The following is an 18,757-nucleotide window of genomic DNA, read 5'->3' as shown; positions in this document are numbered from 1 at the left end:
CACTGGGTTGAACACACGCAATTATTCAGCTGGAAATCAGTTTTCCTTTCCATCACTGCTCAATAGTTATCACTTTAGTTGCTATCTCATATTGATTGTATGCTGAGGTAATTGGGCTCCTTTATCAGAGAGCAAATACTGATGACAACACAGAACCAAGCAGTACCAGTCCCCGAAAGCTGGTCAGAGTCCATTCAGATACCAAGGAAGGCACGCTACTTTCTAGTTCTGGTGGAGGTCTTGCTCAGAGCATACAGAAGGACGATGTGCACTGGGAAGTGCGCCCGATGCATTGGCCTGCTCCTGTTACCACTGGCATTTATATGTATTGTGGCCAACCTTCTCCTTATCTTCCCCAACGCAGAGAGAGAATGGACCGATCATATCACTTTGCAAGTCTGGCTGATGGGAGGAATACTCGGGGGAGGACTTTTTGTAAGTGTATTTTCTCCCTTCTATTCATTTCCTCATTGTCTCCCTTGCCCCGACCCCAGTCCTCCTGCTCACACTCCCATTTACTGAAGGTGTGGGCTGTGGCTTTGCAGGTATTGATTGTCCTCCAGGACCCCCGAGTGGCCATTCTTGTAGGGTGAGAATCGGCGAGCAATTCGGCTGTGGAGGACGTCAAAGGTAAATCTGTCCCAGCCCCTTGCTCCAATGGGTGTCATTGAGTCATGATCAGGAGCAGGAAGGTTTTGTCTTGGGTGTATGTGTGTGTGTGTGTTTGTGTGGCCCTCCCTCCTAACCAAGAATAATGTGGATAGTTGTGGCATGATGGGCCAAAGGACCTGTTCCTGTGCTGTATAACTCTCTGACTCTATGACTCCATCACCAACTTTTCTCTGGGCTGAGGTCAACTAACTCAACACAGACCAGGCCTCAAACCTGAAGCCTTCTCTCTGTGCGGCTTCACACACTTGACGATTGGAGGAGCTTTTCTTCAAAATGTTAAGGACGATGAAATCGCTTCCCTTTCCTTTAGCGGGATCGGCAAGACTACATTGACGCCTTTGGTATTTCGCTATTGCGAGCTTTGCCCAATAGAAGATGAGGGCGCAGCCTACCAAGGATCTGAATGTGGAGACATTGTCTGTTCAGTCCATTGTGGGGAAGTGGGACAGTTGTTAATTGTATTTAATTGTATTCAGGTGATAGGCGTTAACTGGGGATTCACTTGTGCCCCTATAAATAGGAACGGACAGCAAACAGATGTTTCTCAGTAAATAAATACTGATAAAAGTGTCTAAAGTTCCTGCTCTATTCTTTGCCAACTGGGTTTCTGTAATATAACAACAGCTACTCCATTTGACATGACCTTTACTGAATTAACAAACTTCTTTGCATCACAAATCCTAATTTGTATGAGTTTGAAGAAATCGCCCATTGTTACCTATAGAGCAAAATAGGGAAGCACGGCTTGAATCTTCATTTCTTCTCATATCGTCCATGTACCCTAATAACATTTCTGTGCAGTTTGGGGTTTGAGGAGTACCTTTTGAAGACCTGTGGGATGTGGGACTTGTTGAATAATTCTGGACCATCAATATAAGAATATAAGAACACAAGAAATAGGGACGGGAGGAGGCTATTCTGTCCCTCAGGCCTGCTCCGCCATTCAGTAAGATCATAGCTGATCTGATTGTAACCTCAACTCCACATTCCCGCCTACCCCCAATAACCTTTCACCCCCTTGCTTATCAAGAATCTATCTACCTCTGCCTTCAAAGACTTTGCTTCCACTGCCTTTTGAGGAAGAGAGTTCCAAAGATTCACGAATGGGCGGACCTCTTATTTTTAAACAGTTAACCCTTAGTTCTAGATTCTCTCACAAGTGGAAACATCCTTTCCACATCCACCCTGTCAAGACCCCTCAGAATCTTATATGTTTCAATCAAGTCGCCTCTTACTCTTCTAAACTCCAGTGGTTACAAGTCTAGCCTGTCCAACCTTTCCTCATAAGACAACCTGCCCATTCCAAGTATTAGTCTAGTAAACCACTTCTGAACTGCTTCCAATGCACTTACATCCTTCCTTAAATATGGAGACCAATACTGTACACAGTAATCCAAATGTGGTTTCACCAATGCCTTGTATAGCTGAAGCATAACCTCCCTACTTTTGAATTCAATTCCCCTCGCCATAAACGATAACATTCTATTAGCTTTCCTAATTATTTGCTGTATTGAACATCCACAGCTCTCTGAGGTAGAGAATTCCAAAGATTCACAACCCTCTGAGCAAAGAAATTTCTCCTCATCCCAGTCCGAAATGGGTGACGCTTTGTCCTGAAACTATGCCCCCTATTTCTAGACTAGCGGGAAACAGCCTCTCAGCATCTACCCTATCAAACCCTCTCAAAATCTTACGGGTTTCACTGAGCTCACCTCTCATGCGTCTGAACTTTAGAGAGTATTAGGCAAGGAGTCTGTTCATAAGTCATTCAGTTCTTACAATTAATTCTGCTCATCCCAAAATTTGTTGTACGGAATAGAATTGAGTGGCTGTAATTTGGTGAAGGGATAAAGGGGTAGAATTCTTTTGTGGTTGGGCTAGATTGATGGGATAGCTCATAACTCTACCGTGTTGCGGTGTGGGTTTACAGGATTTTAACGCGAAGGTTCTCTCACCCTGTTGTTGCGTGTTGTGGGTCCAGAAAGTTTACAATGCGTACAACCCCTTAACTCCATTTGATGTTGTGGGTTCCCAGTCCGCGAATGTTCTCCCATCTAATTGTGGATTTAGAAGGTTTCGATGGTAACGAAGGAAAAGAATTTGCATTGCTGCAGCAACTTTCACGACCTCAAGCCTCCCAAAATATTTTGCACCCAACTAATTGCTCCTGAAGTGTAATTGCTGGGAAATGTGGCAGGCAAGCTTCTGCAAGCAGCCATGAGATAAATAACCAGATAATCGAGGATCATAGGAGCAGGAGTAGGCCATTCAGCCCATCGAGCCTGCTCTGCCATTCAATTAGATCATGGCTGATCATCTCCCTCAACAGCACTTTCCCACATTATGCTGGCTGAGGGGTAAATATTGGTCCAGGTACACCGGGGAGAACTCCGCTGCTCTTCTTCAAATAGGGGTTTAACCCAACAAGTGGGTTGTGAGTCCAGAATGTTTAAATCTGTGAATAACCTTTTATTGTACCGGGTAACTTTAGAATGATGTGACTCAACATTCTCCAATTCTATTCGTGGTCAGTGGCTTTTGAACGTTTACTTTGTGAACATTCTCTAACTGTGTTTCTATCAATGAATGTCCAGATTGTAAACATTGTGGTCCTGGATTTAGCATGTGCACATTGACTGCTGTATATTGTGAGTTTAAGAGTGTTTCAGTTCAGAAACTGTAAAATTAATCTGTTTTTTCAAGAAGTCTTGTTGCAATTATTTTGGGCCCTGGTGAGTCCACACCAGGGGTGCCATGCACAGTTTTGTTCTCCTTACCTAAGGAAGGATACACTCGCCTCAGAGGGGGTGCTGGACTGAGTCGGGGATGAGAGGGATTGTCCTATGAGGAGAGATGGAGCAGACCAGGCTCATACTCCCTAGAGTTTCGAAGAATGAGAGGTGACCTCGTTGAAATGTTTAAAATTCTTAAGGCGCTTGACAGGATAGATGCTGAGAGGATGTTTCCCCTGGCTGGGGAGTCTAGAACTAGGTGGGGGAGGGGTGGGGCGGGGGTCACAGTCTCAGAATAAGAGGGTCGGCCAGTTAGAATTGAGATGAGGAGAAATCGCTTTGCTCAAAGGGATGTGAATCTTTGGAATTCTCAACCCCAGCATGCTGTGGATGCTCAGTCCTTGAGTATGTTCAAGACAGTGATTGATAGATTTTAGGGTACGAAAGGAATTAAAGGGTATGGGGATAGTGCGGGAAGGAGGAATTAAGGTAATCAGCCATGATCTTATTGAATGGTGGAGCAAGCTCAAAGGGCTGAATGACCTACTCCAGCTCCTACTTCTTATGTTCTTAAAGAGTGTATTCGAACTTAATGTGGGAAGAGTGAAAATTGAACATCTAAGTGATTGAATAAAACACTACCATTTAGTTGGAATAAAGGCTGGCATCTACTCATGCAATTATATAGAATATATGACACAGTAAGGACTCCATGCCGGCGTTTATGCTCTTCTCGGGCCTCCTCCCTTCTTTCCTCATCAAAATCTATCATCATAAATCTCAATAGCCATCTCTCTCGTGTGCTTGGTCTAGCCTCCCCTTAAATGCATCTATTTTATTTGCTTCAACCACTCCCTGTGGTAGCGAGTTCCACGTTCTCACCACTCTCTGTGTAAAGATGTTTCTCCTGAATTCCCTATTGGATTTCTTGGGACTATCTTATATGGATGTCCTCTAGTTATGCTCCTCCCCACATTCTCTCTGTATTCACTCTATCAAAACCTTTCATAATTTTAAAGACCTCTATTAGGTCACCCCCTCAGCCTTCTTTCTTCAAGAGAAAAGAGACTCAGCTTGTCCAATCCTTTCCTGATATGTATACCCAAGCATTTCTGGTATCATCCTTGTAAATCTACTCTGCAACCTCTCCAGTGCCTCGGTATCCTTTTTATATACTGGCGCGCAGAACTGCACGCAGTACTCCAAGGTTCTTATGGTCCCTACATGGGATAACAGATACATGGACATGAGTTACAGCCTAGAAGCTAGTTGAGGGGCTCATAAACTGTGAGAGCAAATCTCAGGCTGTCCGTAAGTCAGCTCAACCTCATAAGGGCATGACAGGCTGGAAATCATCCCCATTTTTAAATTATAATTTATGGTCTAAATTTCTGGTGGTAGTTTTGTTTTTATTTTGGGTGTACCCTTATTTTTTTTGCCTGAGAACAGCTATCATAGTAATTGTTAATATTTGGTTTAAGATGGGCCAAGTGTAGTAGAAGAACGTGCAATTCTCTAGCGGCTTTCACCACCTCGGGATGTCCTAAAGAGCTATACAACCAATGAAATACTTTCGAAGTGTAGTCACTGTTATAATGTAGGAAACACGGCAGCCAATTTGCGCACAGCAAGGTCCCACAATGTGATAATGACCAGATCATCCGTTTTAGTGACGTTGGTTAAGGGATAAATATTGACTGAGAACAACCCTCAAAGTGTTATCAAACCCAACGGCTTGTTCCTGTGTGATATAGTTCAGATCTCTCCGCTTTCTTCTGTCAGCTTGATCATTGGGAATATTTTTATCCACAGGTCCTCTGTCCCGCGTGTTCTGCCGTACGGGCTGGGGGTAAAGGATGCTGCGGTGCCGGATGCTGTGGGAACAGATGCCGGGTAAGATGGCAGGAGCCTTTCGACATGACTACTTCGGAGAATGTCTTGTCGGCACTCTGCTTTGAAGATAACATGTAACAAAAATAAAACACTTGCATTTGCATAGCGCCTTTTAAGGCCACCGGACGTCTCAAAGCGCCTTATAGCCAATGAACTGTTGCAACGTAGGGAACGTGGTGGCCAAGGCCAATTTGCACACAGCAAGATCCCACAAACAGCAATGTGATAATGGCCAGATCATTTTCTTGTGATGTTGCTCGAGGGATAAATATTGGCCCAGTACACTGGGGAGAACTCCTACGCTCTCTTTAAAATAGTGCCATGGGATCTTTTGTACCTCAATTTAACGTCTAATCTGAAAGACAGCACCTCCAATACTGCAGCTCTCTCTGTACTGTACTGGAGTGCCAGATTTGACTTTTCTTTGTGCTAAATCTTAGAGTGGAACTCAAACCCAAGATCTTGTATTTCAGAGGCAGGAGTGTTATCCACTGAGCCACAGCTGTAATCGCGAGGGAGCAGTCAAAACCTTCTCGCCTGTCCTATTCTCCTGTTTGGTTTGACATCACTTTTTGTCTGATACTCCTATGAAGTGCCTTGGGACATTTTATGACATTACAGATAAAACGTTATTGCAGCCACACTTGACTTCACAGTCATGGTATGTGGATCCTTTACTGTTATTTTCAATGCTGACCTACTGTTATTCCTAATCCTTTAATGTTGTTACTCTTGATCTACACTGACGTTTTACCCTTGGCAGTTCGTTGCTGTCCCCTCTTTGTTTGTTACTCCTTTTTAGCTTGATCTTGTCTTGATGTTGCTCTTCCCCACTCTTAACCTTGCCATTTTTGATTTTTCTAATTCTGCTAATTCTGATGATGCCAGTTATAACAACAACAATTTGCATTTGTATAGCACCTTTTAATGTAATAGAATGTCCCAAGGCACTTCACAGGAACATTATTAAAACACAATATGATACTGAGCTACCTAGGGAGATATTAGGACAGGTGACCCAAAAACTTAGTCAAAGAGGTAGGTTTTAAGGAGCATCTTAAGGGAGCAGAGAGAGGTGGAGGGGTTTAGGGAGGGAATTCCAGGGCTTAAGGCCCAGGCAGCTGAAGGCACGGCTGCCAATGGCGGAGCGATGGAAATCAGGGATGCTCAGGATGCCAGAATCAGACGAACATAGAGATCTCAGAGGGTGGTGGGGCTGGAGGAGGGTTACAGAGAGAGAGAGAGAGGGGGCGCATTGCTTAACTGGGAGCCAATGCAGGTCAGTAGGCATGGGGGTGATGGGTGAACGGGACTCAGTGCAATTTACGGCATGGGCAGCAGAGTTTTGGATGCCGTCAAGTTATCCCAAACTCTTGAACCATTTGTTAAGTGATCTATAAGTCGCTGGTGTACTCTAGTCTGCCTGCTGGTTGAACCTCTTGCTGCCAATGCAGTTAACAATGTTTGCCTTTCCTTACAGATGCTGAGATCTGTGTTCTCTTCCATCTTTGGAAGTCTAGGCTCTCTGTATTGTCTCATTGTGTCAGCTACTGGCTTGGCAAATGGCCCATTGTGTGATGTTGGGTCTGGGGATTGGCAATATCCCTTCTGGGACTCTGACAGCAGGTAGGTCACGAATACTGCCCGACGACTTTCGTTTTGACGTTGCCTCGTTTAATTCAAAGATAAGATGAGAAGAAAGAGTCGGAATGGCTGGTGACAATGGCCTGAGACAAAACTGACAGTGACACTTGCAACGGCCACAATGGGACTCTCTCGACAACCCAGTCAGCCAGTATTGCAACTGAACCAGGCACGGGAGCATAAGAAATAGGAGCATAAGAGCAGGAGGAGGCCATTCAGCCCGTCCAGCCTGTTCCAACCACCATTCAATTAGATCTTGGCTGATCTGTACTTCATTTGTTTCATTATCTCCTGATAATCTCATCTAACATAAATCTCTCAATCTTATTGTTGAAACGTTCAAGTAACCACTGCGTTTTGGGGGAAAGTGTTTCAGATTTCCACTACTCTTTGTGCGAAGGAGTGCTTCCTAATTTCCGTGCAAAACGGCCTGGCTCCAGTTTTCAGATTATGCCCCCATTATTTTGTGTTCCCCAACACAATAGCTTCTCTGCAACAACGAAAACTGGGAGGTGATCTTATTGAAACATATAGATGCTGAGGGGGCTTGGCAGGGTAGATGCTGAGAGGATGGTTCCCCACATGGGGGAATCTAGAACTGGGGGGCACAGTTTCAGAATAAGGAGCCGCCCATTTAAGACAGAGATAAGGAGGAATTTCTTATCTGAGAGGGTCGTGAATCTTCCCCAGAGAGCAGTGGAGGCTGGGTGATTAAATATATTCATGGCTGAGTTAGATTTTTGATATAGGGGAGTCAAGGGTTATGGGGACCAGGAGAGAAAGTGGATTTGAGGCCAAGATGAGATCAGCCACAATCTTATTGAATGGCGGAGCAGGCTCGAAGGGCCGAATGGCCTACTCCTGTTCCTATTCCTTATGTTCTTAACCCCATTGAGTTGCTTTACCGTTTTAAGGACCACTGTCAGATCACCCTTCTACCTTCTAAACTTCAGGAACCCAGAACAAGTATATGTCTCGTAATTTAACCCTTTAATCCCCGGGTATTATGCGTGAAACCCCACATGGGGCCAGACCAGGGTTGTGTACAATCAAATTGTTACAGACTCAGATGTTTGATCCCGACTCTCTGAGGAGCTTGCTGCTCTCAGTAGTCAGGTTTTCTCAGATGGCATGAACCCACCACCTCCCTTCCCCCACAGGCACCACCCCACCACCTTCGTCCAACCCCAGGGGCAAACCAAGCCCTGGCTTCCTTTCCTGCTTGCAAGTGTGTCTGTGCAGTGTCAGGCTACAGCAGCACTGGTTACGGCAGTAGTGGCTGCTCAGTAAAACGGCCCGAGGAACTTCACTTTCTACCAGCTTACGTGTGGGAATGGTAGCATAGCGGTTAGTAATCTAAATCCTGCACTGCTACTCCAGTAAAGTGAGTTCAAATCCCACAATGACAGCTGGGGAGTTTAAATTCAATTGGTTGAATTTTAATCTGGAATAAAATCCTAGTTGCAGTAATGATTGTGAAATTATTGGCTTGTCGTTTGAAAACTTATCTGGTTCGTGAATGTCCTTTAGAGAAGGAAACCTTTATCTGATCTGATTCCAGACCTACAGCAATGTGGTTGACTCTTAACTGCCCTCTGAAATGGCCTAGAAAACCGTTTGGTTGTGTTACTCTCTCCTCTCTCACGCCTAAATCTCTAATGGTGTAGAGAGCATCATTAGGAGTAGCTACCCTCTCTGCCTTAATGACAAGTAATTATGAAAGAATAACAAGACGGCAGCTAAATGGGTTAGGGAGGGAGGACAAAACAGATGAGGGATGGGGAATAAGGTTTTAATTTTAATTCCTGATTGAAATGCATTTCCTTTTTCTAGTTACCTAAAGAACGAGACTTTGTGGACGATTTGCAAAGACCCTCCGAATATCGTCCTGTGGAATGTGGTCCTTTTCTCCATTTTACTCGTGTGCAGTGTGATCGAGCTGGTCTTCTGCGTATTACAGGTTGTTAATGGATGCATCGGCGTTTTCTGCGGAGACTGCAGGAAGAGCCATAGAAAGGATGTAAGCATTTGCTTTGCATTATCAACCTCGCTCGCTCATTCTCTACAGTTTTGTCTTCTTCTGGGACTTTGACAATCAGTGTGTCTCCAGCTGTTCCAGGCCATGCTGGGTCTAAGCCCCCAGTCTCCCTCTTCAAAGAAACATCGGGTCATTACGACACAGAAGGAGGCTATTTGGCCCCTCGAGTCCGTGCTATCTCTCTGTAGAGTAATCCCGTCAGTCCCAGTCCCCCCAGCTCTATCCCTCTAGTCCTGCAAGTTTACTTCCCTCAAGTGCCCATCCAACTTCCTTTTGAAATCATTGCTCGTCTCCGCTTCCACCTCTCTCATAGACAGTGAGTTCCAGGTCATTACCACTCGCTGTGTAAAAAAAGTTCTTCCTCACATCCCCCCTGCATTTCTTGTCCAAAACCTTCAATCTGTGTCTAGTCCTTGTACCATCAAGTAATGGGAACAGTTTTCCTTGTTTACCTTATCTAAACCATAATCTTCTACCCCTCTATCAAATCTCCCCTCACTCCCTTTTGCTCCAAGGAGAACAACCCCAGCTTCTCCAACCTAACCTTGTAGCTAAAATCCCTCATCCCTGGAAACATTCTGGTAAATCTCCTCTGCATCCTCTCAAGGACCCTCACATCCTTCCTAAAGTGTGGTGACCAGAACTGGACACAATACTCTAGTTGTGGCCTAACCAGAGCTTTATAAAGGTCCAGCAAAACTTCCCTGCTTTTGCACGCAATACCTCTATTTATGAAGCCAAAGATCCCATATATATTGCTATCTACCCCTACCTACTCTCATGTATGTGATTGGACAAATCTTTTCTCCAATTTCCTCTACCACCAAGCATCTTCTTAAAACTCCTCCCCCCTACTCCCTCATCTCCAAGAAGTAGTGCCTGGAACTCCTAAACTTCTTTGTCACTAAGATCGAGACTATCCATTCAGTTCCCTCTTCCACTTGCCTCTCTCACCTTTGCCCACCAAGCTAGGCTTTCACCAAGGTTCTCCCTGCCCTAGCCCTGACCCCTCTCTCTCTCTCTAGTTTCTCTCCTGTCTCCCCTCGTGCCCTCTCTGAGCTCATCTTGTCCATGAAACCCACCTCCTACTAGCTTGACCCCATTCCCTTCATAAGTCTGGATGCCCAACTTCCCTTCTTGGCTCCCATGCTAGCTAATATTATAAATGGTTCTCTCTCTTCAGGTACTGTCCCCCTCCCTGCAAATCGACCGTCTTCACCCATTGCACCGCCTCCCCCTCCCCCTCCCCCACGCCTCAAAAACATCCGTCCCTGAGAGCTTCCAAACTATTGCTCCATCTCCAACATCCCTTTGATCTCCAAATTCTTTGAACATGCTGTTGCATCCCAAACGTGTGCCCATCTTTCCTGCAACTCCATGTTTGAACCTCTGCCACAGAACTGAGACAGCATCTATCCTTGTTATGGTGCGCTGTCCTTCCTCATCCTTCTTGTCCTCTCTCCAGCCATTGACATGGTTGACTGTGCCATCCTTCTCTTTGTCCAACTGAGTGGGACTGCCCTTGCCTGGCTCTACTCTGATCTATCCAGTCATAGCTAGAGAATCTCCTGCAATGGCTTTTCAACCCTTCCTGCACCATTACCTCTGGAGTCCCACAAGAATCTATTCTCAGCCCCCTCCGAGTCCTCATCTACGTAATTTACTTCTTTGTAGTTGACTTAAAAAAAGACAAAGTATATTGACGAGGGGTTTTCTGTAGATCTCAGTTACTCAAACGTTGAACCTTACCTTTGCGTCTGTGTGTGAGATGCTTCCGAGGGGAATGTTTGATAAAAGCCCTGCCCCCTCCGTGTGTGCCAAGTGTTAATGCTTCAGCAGTTTCCATTTTGAATGGTTCCTTTTTAGGTCTCGCTTTTTGTAACCTTGCTGTCTGCTTTTTATTGTAGGATGATGACCTGTGATCACTCCAACCTGAAATGGTGATAGTGCAGCTGCCGATGCTTTCATGTAGATTTACCAATTTGAACCGTGACTACACATCGAGAAAGTACTTAATTGGCGGTAAAGTGCTTTGGGATGTCTTGAGGATGTGAAAGTCTTTCTTTTATCAAAACATCTAAAAATACACATGGGGCTTTATTTGGGCTCCAGCGTGTTCACCCACTGCCCCCAGTGTCCCCACCCCCACTTCCCCCCTGGCTGGCACTACACGCACTAATAGATGGCCCATGGCATTGCTCAGAGAGGGTCCGATTTCTCTCTCTCTCTCTCTCTCTCTCTCCTCATCTTCGTTTCGCTGCTTCTCTGCTCTTCTGCTCTACCACCTTTCCCCCTTTTTCCTTTTCGTTTCTCACCTTTTTCTCTGCTCTGACTTCTCTCGCTTTTCTGTTCTTCTCCTCCGATTGTAGTTTTTTTTTTTATTCATTCACGGGATGTGGGCATCGCTGGCCAGGCCAGCATTTATCGCCCATCCCTAACTGCCCTTGAGAAGGTGAGATGCCTTTTTGATCTGCTGGAGTCCGTGTGGTGTAGATACGCCCACCGTGCTGTTACGAAGGGAGTTTCAGAATTTTGACCCAGCGACAGCGGAGGAGTGGCGATATAGTTCCATGTCAGGGGGACCGTAGTGTAGTGGTAATGTTACTGGACTAATAATTAGCCCGGGTCAATGCTCTGGAGACAGGAGTTCAAATCCCACCACAGCAGCTGCTTGAATTTAAATTCAATTAATTAATCTAGTTTCAGTAATGATGACCATGCAACAACCAGTTTGTTGTAAAACCCATCTGGTTCACTAACCCCCTTTAGGGAAGGAAATCTGCCGTCCTTACCCGGTCTGGCCTACGTGTGACTCCAGACCCACAGCAATGGGGTTGACTCTTAACTGCCCTCTGAAATGGCCTAGCAAGCCACTCAGTTGTATCAAACTACTGCAGAAAAGCCTGGTTCTCTCGCCTGCTCTCTGTTCCACCCTTTGGGATGGGAGTCGTCGGCTGATGTGGCGAGGATGACAGTAATTCCCTGATGGCTGAGGGATCCAGTGATCCAAGCTGTTTGAGCCACAGCTGGAGGGAGGGGAGGGTTTGAGGCCGTGTGCCACAGCTTTGGGTGGTAAATATGCAACTTCAGGTGGGCAGGGACCCAATTTAAGAGTGGAAAGTGGTAGGAGGAATAGGGAAAGGATGAGGGGGTAGGTCGGCATTTCTGGCGGGAGAATACATTTTGACAGCCGCCCCTAGAATGTAAAAGTTGGTTCATTATGAGATCTGTACGTAGCAGGGCGCATGAGAGATGGGCAGTGAGACAGTGATAGAGCTGCTCCACTTACTATTGTTGTAATTTTAATCTTTTCACTTTTTTATTTTAATTTATCTAATTAATCAGGATCGACTGCAACCCATCTGGTGGGTATATTGAGTCTAATCAGAGTTTAAGATGGAACATAACACACTAGCTATACAGCAAAAGCATACAACCGTGACAAGTTGCGAGTATCGATCCAGGTCACACAGGGCGGCTGGCAAGCAATAACAGCTGTTTGTTTCTTGTCCTTTCTCTTTTCTTCTTAGTGCTTCACATCCTCATGACTTCTCCAACTACCCAAGGGTGTTAACATGGGAGCTCTTAGGAGGTTTTCTCTTCACTGCACTGAGGCCTCCTAAAGTTTTTTTTTAAACTTTATACTCTTTTTCACGGTTTGACCTGGATGGATTATTTTCAGGACCTTTTGGTCCTATAAAGGTGCCCTTTTCACAAAATGACCAATAAAATGTTGAATTCCCTGGTCTAACCCTTGGGGTAAAAGCCTTAATGTTATCCACCTGCCCGAAGCTTCTTGAGCTTTTGCATGTACCCTCTGTCCTTGATCAATTGAGCCTTTACATTAGCCTTTTCTTGTCTCATCTCATGCTGTTCTCCCAAGAAACATTTCGCCTCCGGCTTTTAAAGTTAATGTTCAGAAGTTTCATTATTTGTATTGGTTTGTTATCATTTATTTATGCTGTTCTTAAGGCCTGTCAACAAGCTGTTCATAATTGTTATTCAGTCTAAGTGTTCTAATTCCTTATCAGACTATTAAACCAGAGGGTGATTCACTAAAGTAACTTCTAGTCTACTTCCCCACACTTTCGCATTTCAGCAAGCATCTTAATTAGGCATGGTTAACTGAAAATCCTAACTGAGAGTATAGTTTCCCATTGGATCTCTGTAGGGAGCTGCGCCCAAACTCACAGTGCGTGTGTGTCCCTTTCTATCTCGCTTCGGTAAAATATCCAGGTTGCTCTCCAGTGGTTTGAATATGACTCCTCTCTGAATGATTCTCCTGCCCAGTAGCCCTGTGTCCATCACAGTTCTGTTCAGGATATCAACCTTATGTCATCTGGTTGCAGACACATTGGTTCCCAACATTCAGCCCCACCTTTCTTCATATTACTGATCACCTCACTCATCAAACTGGGGACATTTATTGATCAAAATTAAAGAGCAATCAAGGATGGGAAACAAAAGATATGCCACTTGTATATTAATGTATTTAATTGTATGCAGGTGGTGGGCATTACCTTTGGATTTACTTGTACTCCTGTAAAAAGGAACAGAGTGAAATTGTAGTTGTTGGGTGAGGAGATGTATCTTTGTAAATAAATGCTTATGAAGTTGTGTAAAGATTGGCTCCAGTTCTATCCTTCACCACCTGGATTTCTGGAGTACACCATCAGGGAAAGTATTAGTGATGAAATGTGAAATGAAGATTCAATATTGGTAAAGTGTTTAATGAAAAAGATACTGACAGAGTCACTCTTCCTTCCTGTGACATATCTCTGATGAGTTTTTTCTGCAAAACCTTATTTGAAACTATTTTCCGGTGTTACAGAGATTGTTAACTGGGGTTTGTTAAACTGGTCCAGGTGAAATCATTAAGCTAAACAATGTGAGTGTATGCGAGAGTATAACCGCCTGCTAATCGCACCTGTTTGCTTAACACATGAAGAACTCTTACGCTGTGACAAACGCCTGCTTCTTCACCTCTGGGTAGCTCGCTCTTACATGCTTGAGAATGTGTTTGTGAATCAATCATGCAATTCCTTTGCCTCTTTCTGAAGGAGCTACTTTGAACCCTTGTGTTATTGCTGTCTGTCCATCATCCACAATGTGAGCAGAACCCAGACCGACCTGAAAATAGAGAGGAAGACAGGGAGGTTTCTCACTGGTGCCGATGTACTAGAAGTACAAGTGTATAAAGCGTAGCGACTGACCTGGTCTTACTGGCTGCTGTTGTGGGGTTAAATTGGTGCTTTGCCTAACACTCCAGTGTTTTATGCTCTAGCTTCAGATTTCCAGTGTCTGCACAGTTTTTTGCTTTTGGTTTTAAAGAAGAGCAAATCCAGAGTGCGGGAAGGACATGCCTAGAATGATCCAGCTGAAAAGGAGGCCATTTGGCCCACTGTGCCAATGCCATCTCTTTGAAAGAGCTATTCAATTAGTCTCACTGCTCCCTGCTCTTTCCCCCTAGCCCTGAAATATTCTCCCTTTCAATGATACACCCTATTTCTGTTTGAAAGTTATTGTTGAATCTGCTTCCACTGCCCCTTGTGTTCCAAAAATTCTCCTCCCCTCACCTCTGCTCTTTTGCCAATGATCTTAAATCTCTGTCTTCTGGATACTGACCCTTCAGCCATCAGAAACACTTTGTCCTTATTTACTCTTTTAAAGCTATTCATGATTTTGAACAGCTCCATTGAATCTCCCCTTAACCTGCTTTGTTCTAAGGAGAACAAGCCCAGTTTTACTAGTTTCTCTACGTAATGGAAGTCCCTTATCTCCACGTTTTTTCCCCAAAAATATAAGTTCGTCATAACATTTGTAAAAGTATATTTCATGACAATTCAAAGTTGATGTTACATAAAGTGCAATACAGTTAAATTTCTGTCCATTCAGTATTTGGCACTCTGAGGTTCCTCATGAACACAATTACAGGTTATATTTACAATATACATTTTGTGTCAAACATACAGCCCGAGGGGTTTTACATGGTTTCCAGCCCCTCGATATACTATGTTCGGAGGGCCTTAGACTGTGGCCTTTCCCTATTGAGCCTCTGTGGTGGCTGCCCCAAGCTTTAGTGCGTCCCTCAGCACATAGTCCTGTACCTTGGAATGTGCCAGTCTGCAACACGCGGTCGTAGACAGCTCCTTGCACTAGAAGACCAGCAAGTTTTGGGCAGACAAAAGTATGTCTTTCAGCGGGTTGATGGTTCTCCAGCAGCAGTTGATGTTTATATCAGTGTGCATCCCTGGGAACAGCCCGTAGAGCACAGAGTCCTGTGTTACGGAGCTGCTCGGAATGAACCGCGACTAAAACCACTGCATCTCTTTCCAGACCTCCTTTGCAAAGGCACATTCCAGAAGGAATTCTCACCGCGTTCCTCACGAATTTCTCACCGCAGCTGCCTTGGGGGCAGTGTGCGGTGGTGAAGAGACTCTGGGTGTGCATGAAGGATCTAACGGGGAGCGCGGGTCTTACCATATCAGCTAAGCTACCTCTTAGCTGTTTATTTGAACATTCTGGCGATGAGGCATTCTGCCAAATGACATTGACAGTCTGCTCTGGGAACCATCCGACAGGAACCGCCATTTCCTATTCCCGCAGAGCCTCGAGGTTGTTACGTGCACACCATTGCCTGAAGGACTTGTGGTCAAAGGTGTTTTTCATGAGGGGCAGGTGTTACGGCACGGTCCAACGGAATGGAGTGTTCAGCGGCAACATGGCCAGACCCATCCTTTGTAACACTGGGGACAGACAGAACCTCTGCACGCAGTGACACTTGGGGCCGGATTTTGTACTCCTGCCGGCAGGCGTGGGACAGACCGGCCGTCCCCCCTACAGGACCCATGTGGCCATGAAACCTGACATTAGCGTCTGTGTCCCTGCGGACACAGTCCATTTTCGATCTCCAGATAAAGTGGAAGAGGGCTCGGGTGACCGCCAGGGCACAGGAGCGGGGCTCACCTCTACATCTTCCGCAGGAACCTTGATGTCCTTCCCAAAATGGTGAGCCCAGAATTGGACAGAATACTCCAGCCGTTTCATCCACACTGATATCAATGATAATACTGATATCAAAGCGTGATTCCAGCATCATTGATTTTGGTTGGAAATGATTTTCAATGGAGATAAGTGAAAATGTCGATTAAACTGGATTGACACAAAATGTAATCCAATAATTTATAAGAGGATTATTTTGACAATTTGAGTATCATTCAGCGCCTGACATAAATGGAACTTATCACTCGGCTGTTCCGTTTTGCCTAAATGACCATCCGGTTTCTCTCTTGGAGCCAGTCACGGTCGGGACTTGTCATGTAATCTGTCTCTTTGACACACGTGGACTGAACCCGCTCTTCTGTGGCCAGGCGAAAGTCCCAGAGACAGTGAAGGAACGGTGATATATTACCATTCGGGATGATCCTTACCGGTGGTTCTGCTGAAGGGTCACTGACCTGAGACGTTAACTCTGCTTCTCTTTCCACAGATGCTGCCAGACCTGCTGAGTATTTCCAGCATTTCTTGTTTTTTTATTTCTGACTTCCGGCATCTGCAGTATTTTGCTTTTATTTCAGGATTGAAGGTGAGATGTGTGGAAGGGCAGAGGATGGAGGCAAATGAAATGAATCTTCAGTGAATTAAAATGTGATGCAAAATGTTCTTACACCCGCAGTGCACTAAATGTCACTGAACTGGCACATTTTTAATGTTTTAGTCAGTGATGTACAAAACCAACATTAACAGGACAATAATAATATATAAAACACTAAGCAATTTAATGTAATAAAGAACAGAATACAAAGCAATGTAAGCTACCATAATGGGATTACGGCACAGAAACAGGCCATTCAGCCCAACCAGTCCATGCTAGATTCTTCAACATTGTAGCAGAGGGGCGAAATCAAAGATGGGCAGGTGAAGGAGTAAACGAGCAATGGGGAGCCTTCAAAGAAGAGATGGCGCGAGTACAGGCTCAACACATTCCTATGAGGTGGAACGGAAGGGCATTGCCATGATATCATAATGTCATGCAGCCCGCCAATTTACCATACTCTAAACCCATCGTAGTCTGCCTCACATTTCTCGCCCACTGTCAGATCGCTACTTCATGTAACCACGGAATTGTTACAGCATAGAAGGAGGCTGTTCAGCCCATCATTTCTGCACCGGCTCTGCAAATGTGCAGTTCGCCTAAATGCCATTCCTCTGCTTTCACCCCGTAACCCTGCACATTCTTCCTTTTCAGTCAACAGTCTAATTCACTTCTGAATACCTTGATCGGACCTGCCTCCGTCACACTCTCAGGCAGCGCATTCCAGATCCTAACTACTCGCTGCGTGAATAACCGATTCCCTCATGTCTCCATTGCTTCTTTTCCCAATTACCTCAAATCTGTGCCCTCTCGTTCTCGAACCTCTCCTGAGTGGGAACAGTTTCTCTCTATCTACTCCGTCCAGACCCCTCATGATTTTGAATACCTCTAACAAATCACCTCTCAGCCTTCTCTTCTCCAAGGAAAACAGTCTCAACTGCTCCAATCCATCGTCCTAAATGAAGTTCCTCATCCCTGGAACTATGGTCTGCGTAGACTGTTTGTATGCTGCATATTCTACCTAATTCAATGCAAATGTATTGTGTGATACTCATTTGCGTGGCTCTCAGAATATTGCCAGTTATTCTCTCCCCATCACTCTACTTGCTCGTTCTTTTTCAGTCTTTATCACATCCTTTCTCTCTCAACAGTCTTTTCTTTCTCTTCAACTCTTAATCTCACTCCCCATCTCCACACTACGCGTTTTGTTCCCTGCTCCCTTTAAACGGTGTCTACCCAAGCCGGCCTGGATTTCGAATATTCCATTAATTAGACATGGCGCCAAGGGTTTTTTTTTTCTCACACGGTCATCCTGTGAGGTGGTGCTGTCAAATATCTGCAAATATGTGCAGGGTTATGGGTGGCACAGTGGCGCAGTGGTTAGCACCGTAGCCTCACAGCTCCAGGGACCCGGGTTCAATTCCGGGTACTGCCTGTGTGGAGTTTGCAAGTTCTCCCTGTGTCTGCGTGGGTTTTCTCCGGGTGCTCCGGTTTCCTCCCACAAGCCAAAAGACTTGCAGGTTGGTAGGTAAATTGGCCATTATAAATTGTCACTAGTATAGGTAGGTGGTAGGGAAATATGGGGACAGGTGGGGATGTTTGGTAGGAATATGGGATTAGTATGGATGGGTGGTTGATGTTCGGCACAGACTCGGTGGGCCGAAGGGCCTGTTTCAGTGCTGTATCTCTAATCTATGAAACACTGTGTCCACAGTAACTGACTCCTTTGCGATTGGCTTTAGGCACACTGGTTTTCCCAACATGATATGGACAAGCTATGCTCAATGGTCGTGACCTGTGTGGCCAATGGAAGGGCATGATTTTAAACTGCTTTTCCTGACGGCTGAGACAGTGAAGCCTCCTGGCTCCCTAGCAGTGGGCCATGCAGTGGCAACTTCCTGTGTCCTGCACCCACTCCCAGTCCCTAACTGGATGCTGAACCCGGAGAGGGCCTGCTAATTGGCTGCCTCCCGTAAGATTTCACCGCAGGGGGGCACTGCTGAAACGAGCAGGATCAGGACCTGAGAAAAGGTCCCAAAGGCTTTAAATTCTTTCAAGTCTGGAAGATTCCAGACACTACATCCATGGCCAATGAACCATATTTAACTATAATTTGTATCCTTTTCCTTTTGGGCCTCCTTATCTCGAGAGACAATGGATACGCGCCTGGAGGTGGTCAGTTGT

The 18,757-nt window shown here is 45.3% G+C and overlaps 1 protein-coding gene across 1 annotated transcript; it reads left to right on the top strand.

The window, feature by feature from the left end:
- The first annotated feature begins 176 nt into the window (after positions 1–176).
- On the top strand, positions 177–13,602 carry tm4sf5 (transmembrane 4 L six family member 5). Its single transcript, XM_068023997.1, has 5 exons — positions 177–435; positions 5,217–5,297; positions 6,778–6,923; positions 8,775–8,961; positions 10,887–13,602. The coding sequence occupies exons 1-5, from the start codon at positions 265–267 to the stop codon at positions 10,899–10,901; spliced, it is 600 nt and encodes a 199-aa protein (XP_067880098.1). The 5' UTR covers positions 177–264; the 3' UTR covers positions 10,902–13,602.
- The last annotated feature ends 5,155 nt before the right edge of the window (positions 13,603–18,757 follow it).

This window comes from Heterodontus francisci, chromosome 48 (assembly GCF_036365525.1).
Source record: "Heterodontus francisci isolate sHetFra1 chromosome 48, sHetFra1.hap1, whole genome shotgun sequence".
Taxonomy (NCBI): Eukaryota; Metazoa; Chordata; class Chondrichthyes; order Heterodontiformes; family Heterodontidae; genus Heterodontus; species Heterodontus francisci.
The sequence above is the reverse complement of the archived record's forward strand: the minus strand, read 5'-3'. Positions and strand labels throughout refer to the sequence as shown.